The sequence below is a fragment of the Myotis davidii genome, unplaced genomic scaffold, assembly GCF_000327345.1.
Source record: "Myotis davidii unplaced genomic scaffold, ASM32734v1 scaffold97, whole genome shotgun sequence".
Classification (NCBI taxonomy): domain Eukaryota; kingdom Metazoa; phylum Chordata; class Mammalia; order Chiroptera; family Vespertilionidae; genus Myotis; species Myotis davidii.
In genome coordinates, this window is record NW_006289392.1 from 2,018,855 (window position 1) to 2,024,719 (window position 5,865).

At 42.9% G+C, this 5,865-nt stretch overlaps 1 protein-coding gene across 5 annotated transcripts in view; it reads right to left on the minus strand.

Annotated features, from left to right (window-relative positions):
• CADM1 (cell adhesion molecule 1) overlaps positions 1-5,865 on the minus strand; it is a 362,854-nt gene that overhangs the window by 14,531 nt on the left and 342,458 nt on the right. For 2 of the 5 annotated variants that reach the window (XM_006761545.2, XM_006761543.2), the window contains one exon: positions 607-660. The exons of the other annotated variants lie outside the window; for them this stretch is intronic. In XM_006761545.2, the coding sequence (XP_006761608.1) occupies positions 607-660 (54 nt within the window). The remainder of the gene's footprint in view (positions 1-606; positions 661-5,865) is intronic. 5 annotated transcript variants of the gene reach the window in all.

Genomic DNA, 5,865 nt, shown 5'->3' on the forward strand with positions numbered 1-5,865 from the left:
CTTCTTATTCTGGATTAGTAACACCTAAATCCTGGAATCAAGCATGAAACCTGCTTTTGCAAGAGCTCAGTGTGCGGGGAAAAGGTCTGCAGTGGATCATTACCTCACGGTGTGTGACGAACAGTTGCCCCCTTCCATCCTGTCCCTCCCCACCCCCCCTTCCAGGAATACGATGACAAGGCTTTTCTGACCAACTCCACGGCAGTAAAAGGTCCATAGGAGTTTTTAAAAATAAAGATCTTGCCTCGTAATCCAACATCCTTAAAGTGCTTTATAATGCAACGAACTTTCTCCTGAACCATCATATACCGAGGACATAAACTTCAATTAGAGCTACTGAACTGAGTGGCTTGAGCACAATCCCAACCATGACTTGACCTCCACTGCATTCATAGCATCAGCCCCCGTTTGAAATATACATGCCACTGCCACGGGGAAGAGAGGTGGGAGGGAGGAAAACAGTGTTAATAACATTGATTTTTCTTTAGTCTCAAAATCCACAATTGCTCATCGATTGCTCAACAAACCAAATGGGCATTTTGTAGACGTGGACAGAGCACCCACAGGTTGGACACTGCAGTGCCTTACCCAATGACTAGCCCTTACCTGCGAGGTCCTCACTGTCCAGTTCTTCTGCGGAATTGGGCAACTGAGTAAGGCCTTACAAGTAAAAACAAATCGTTTTTCTTTTCATTCCTCAAGGGACATAAACAAAACACTTAAGAACTGAGGATGAATGTCTCAAAAACATGAGCCAAATCTCTTGCTATCTCTTTCTTTTTGGATAGCTTGAATGTATTCGTAGGTAAGTACATTTCTCCAATCATTTGATTTTGTTATTGATACACAATCAAGGCAGAAGGATTCCTCAGTCTCCACTTTCAAAGCACATGAAATATGAAGGTGAATGTCTAAAATCACTCATTCATAACAGCATGCAAAAAAGAAAAATAAATAAAGCCCGATTGTATCTGTTGATGCCGATATAGCTTTTAAATACAAATATATTTACATGTTACATACTGATGTGAGTTTCATTTCACATTTTACTGTAAATTGAAATCCTTTGCCAGTACTGACAAATGCAGTTTATGATCAATTTATGACGCTGTTGTAGCACTTGCTTTAAATGGTATAGCATCTGCTCACTGCAGATTGCAGGCTATGCCTTCATCAGAAAATCCGATTTGCAAAATGGTTGTTTTAAAAAAGAAAATTTCAAAAATCAGAGGTATTCTTGAAAAATAAAACTCTCAAAGCTGAAAAAGCAGTTAGGTCAGGAGATACTCCAGTGGGGGTTTGACATGGCCGTGTCCCCCTCACCACCAGTGTCGGCCAGCTGTGACGGCTCTCCGCTAGGCTCTGATTTGAGTTAAAAGAGCAAAGTAGAGAGAGAATGGCTGGGGCTCAGCCAGGAGATGGCTTCCCATCCTTGTACTTTGTTTTCTAAACACCCCAACATGCTGGGCAATCCTGGAGACCTTCCCTTGCTCTTCAATGCTCTGCTTAAAGCCCTGTCTGCCCGACTGCTCTAATTCACACAAGTCGCTCATGTTTCTCTAATGGGACTTGTCACTTTTGAGGATATTCGTGGACCTATTACATAACAAGGTCTTTAAGAGAGGGGACATCTTGTCTATTTTTCATCTTTCCCTTCTTTTGTAGTCAAGCACAAAGTACATGTCCAGTGTTTGCTGAATTAAGGATTTGGGAGTAACACTCAGTGAACTACCAACCGGAGCGCAAAAGCAGCCAAAACAAATGCTCGGGAAACAGGCAATGCAAACTGATGGCACTATTTTCAGAAAACCCAAAGTAATGGAAACACTCATGTAAAAATGGTCATAGAAGTTTGGGTTTTGTAAGTTGTTTTCTAAACAAGCCAAATGACCATCACAGCTAGGCTGGTGCTATCAAAAGACGTGGCCGCATCATCAGCCTTGATGCCAATATTCAAGGGCAGGTGCCAATTAACACCAGGAAGGTTTTGAATCCATGAGTGCTCCCCACTATGGATGTAGGCAACTAAAGGGAAAGCAGTGAGTAATGCAACAAATTATAGAGGTAACTGAGTAAAGATGCAATCTATCCATTTGTTCTGAAATCTGATTGGTTGAAAGTGTTCCTGTTTCTAATTGGCTTGATCCATTGTATAAAGACTGATGAATACAATTATTTGAATGATTGTTATAAATGGGCAACATAAAGTACTTCTCTGTAGTTAATTATGAGTCTGCACTTCTCAGAAGGCTAATCCCTCACTTCTGCGTGGCCAATGAATATCAAAGCGTCTACATACATGCCTGGCGCCCACTGAACCGCCTTAGACAAGGATGCGTCAAGTAGGTAGCGCTACCGCTCAAGCGTGTTTCTTTGGAGAGAGCAGTAGAAAGCTAATTTTAAAAAATAAAGACAAATGTGTTTATGAAATATCATTGATATGCAGTTTCCCATTAAAAAGCAACAGACAGTTGATATACACCTCATTAAAGACAAAACTGTCATTTTTAATGGCATAAACTTTAAAATATACCAAGTCATCTGGAATCTACTGCTCAGATTACATCTGAAAGTAGGCAGTCATTTACGTCAATGGCGTTAAATTTGTTTTTGCACCACGACTGTGTTTTATGAATCTATATGCTCTGCCATAGTCGGATCATTTCTGAATAAATATAATCAGGGAGAGTTTACTGAAGCACTGCATGTGCTGGTGAGGACATGCAGAATTTACCTCCCCAAATTGCTGTGACTTAGGTAGTTTTCTTCCACGCTAAAAATTATAGACCTCTCATTTTATCAAAGAAGACGGAGATGTGTTTTATAAGGCAGAGAATAGTCTTCAGAAGGGATCTTCACAACTTAACACTAAGGAGGAAAGCACATTCTTGAATTTTCTCTTTAAACTTTCGTATCAACTGTTAAAGCCCTTTAGGTACTTCTCATTAAAATCTATTCAACAGTCTCTTGAAATGTTGTTAAACAAGTGCAAGTTTACTTTTGGTCCATGGGATCTTTTTGAGCAATTAATAGAGTCCTCAGGGGCAAACATGATAATTTACTATCTGCACTGCAACGGTCTCTTGAGGAGACATGGATTGCGCTTCTTGCTGTGCTGCAAGGCGCTGCACACAGTCAGCCTCTTCAGACAGAGCTTCTGCGTGCTTATTCCTCCTCTGCCATGGACACCGCTGGCTCTGGAAGTGCTATGATTTTTAAACTGGGTTAAGGGAAATTTCAAAACTTAGTAACAGCAGGAAATCCTAGATAGTTAAATACATTCAAGGCCAAGTAAAATGTGAATGTTTGTGGGTTCAGTTCATTAGAGTTTCCTTTATCTTTCAAAAAAGAAAATTTCAAAAGAGAATGATCCAATGAAACCTCTAGGAAACCAAACCTGAGCCCTCTGGCCTGGAAGCACGCCCACTGTGAGAAGCAGCAGACGTTTCTCTCTTACCTACGGCCCGCGTCCGCTCCCTGGCACACTATGGAAACTTACTTCCATCACCAGCCATGAGAGATTGCAGATGCCCCCGGTTTTAACCTAAACGCTCGGGCCTCCTGCTCTTCCTGCTTGGTCAGCTTTGTAGAGAGTCCTCCCTTCTTCCCGCCAGCCTCGGATGCCACTGCGCGCGCAGACGGACTGTGCAGCGGGGGACACACAGGTGGCGGACATAGAGGTTGTAATAATGCGCACTGCTGGCTGCTTTCCTTTAACATGGGCTTCCGAATTTCCCCACAATTAGAATAGAAAGTAAGATAAGAATTTCATGTGCTTTTGGAATTTTATCATGGCTTACACTGCTTATAAAATCAGTCAGGGAAAGGGAGATTCGTGGGGCAGGTACCTGAGGGCAGTGGACTAAGGTAAAAACATTCAGAAACTAAAAGGAAAGTGAAAAATTATATCAGAGGGGTTCCAAGTTTGAGTCTTACCACAATTACATACTGAATCAAAATATTTAAAAACTCATTTGGGAGATCAAAATTCATGAGATCGTCAGCATCTAATGTGTCAAGAGGTGGAAAGCAAAAGAACAGTTAGATTTGATAATAATAAAATAGGAGGGGGAGAGGGAGGGATGGAGAGAGGGACAGGGGGAGGGAGGGAGAGGGGGGAAAAGGGAAGAGAGGGAGAGAGGGAGGGAGGGACACCTGGAATCGGGAGAGGCCAGCTGACAGCAGTGCAGCAAAAGCACAAGCACTATTCCAGACCATAGGCATGCTGTCACCCAAACCCTCACACGGGGAGGGGGTGGGGCGGAGAGGGGACACATAGGGCAGAAGAACAAGGCACAGACACAGACAGAGAAGCACCCACATTTGAACAGACAAGTAAAGACCGTCGCACGCACCCACACATCAATAGCCATCATGACAGGTACACCATCCGTGCTGGAAGTCACTCATGCACTTCTGCCATCAGGTTCAGACCAGGTGGGGCCGGGGCGTGGCAGGGTGTGCTCAGCATTGCTCGACATGCACACGTAGCACAGGGCCTTCCTGGCCAGGCCTTAAGGATGAGCTCCAAAAACACAGATGCGCAGGGTCCTTCTTCAGAGAAAACCCCTTCGGCTACCTTCGGCTAAAATTCCATTCTTACACGCCTGTCTATCTTCCCTACCAATTAGATCCTTAACAACACAGAGTGGCTGATGGCTGTTTAGTTTCTTTTTGGAGAAAATCCATTTGATTTTGAATCATGCCCATGCACTTCTAACCTTACAAAACATGCTTATTGTTCCAATCAGGTATTGGTAAGAACAAATGGCCAACATACATAAACAACCAGTTACTTCATACATACTTCAGCAACACAAGCTTGAATAAAGTGTTTTAATGAGTCTTCAAAGGGAAAGCTTTTTGTAAAAGTAGTTTTTTCTTTTAACAAAAGAGAAATATGGAAGGAAATCCAATATAAAAACTCCTAAGACCATAAAGCGGTCGCTGGCTGACCTGATGTGTCTTGTCATTTAAGTTGCCGCGTTTCCCAGGCCCAGGAATCCAGAGTGCACACAGCTAGGCTGTTCTCGGGTGACTCTAAGTCAGACTGTAACTGCACTGAAGTGGGGTTTTAGCCATAATTCACTCAAATAAAATCCATTTTCTAGCTTCATTTCCTTGGAAATCTGGCCCCTACTTTGTAGTTTCCACCACATTCCGATTACCATTTCACTCCTGACAGCTGACCTGGGGACATTTCCCCTCGGCCAGTAAAACTCTAAACAACAGTTTGGTTTTCATTAAAGCTCTTTGCTGGAGAATATGCTGTTCAAAATAGTGGTTGGACCCCTTTTGGAGGATGCTATGAGGATTTTAGGTGAGTTGGAGAATGTATTCATAAATGTAACATATAGGGATCAGCCTGGGTTTTCACTTCTCTTCTGATGTTAGGAATCATATATATGATTAAAATATCGTATATACACACATAGAGTCCCAAAAATGTACAGATATTTTGAATAATTATAAAGGCAGTGTTTATTAAAATACATTTCCTTTTCAAATTGAGCGATCTGCTGTTAAAGTGTGTATACATTGTTTTCGGAATATGTGTGTGTGTGTGTGTGTGTGTGTGTGTGTAGTTATTCTTGCTGTCCAGTGTGCCTTCACTGCGGAAGCACGCCCACTGTGAGAAGCAGCAGACGTTTCTCTCTTACCTACGGCCCGCGTCCGCTCCCTGGCACACTATGGAAACTTACTTCCATCACCAGCCATGAGAGATTGAAGATGCCCCCGGTTTTAACCTAAACGCTCGGGCCTCCTGCTCTTCCTGCTTGGTCAGCTTTGTAGAGAGTCCTCCCTTCTTCCCAGGAGCAGAAATTTGGTTCACGGTGGACAGCAGCACACTGTTCCCAAGCTGCG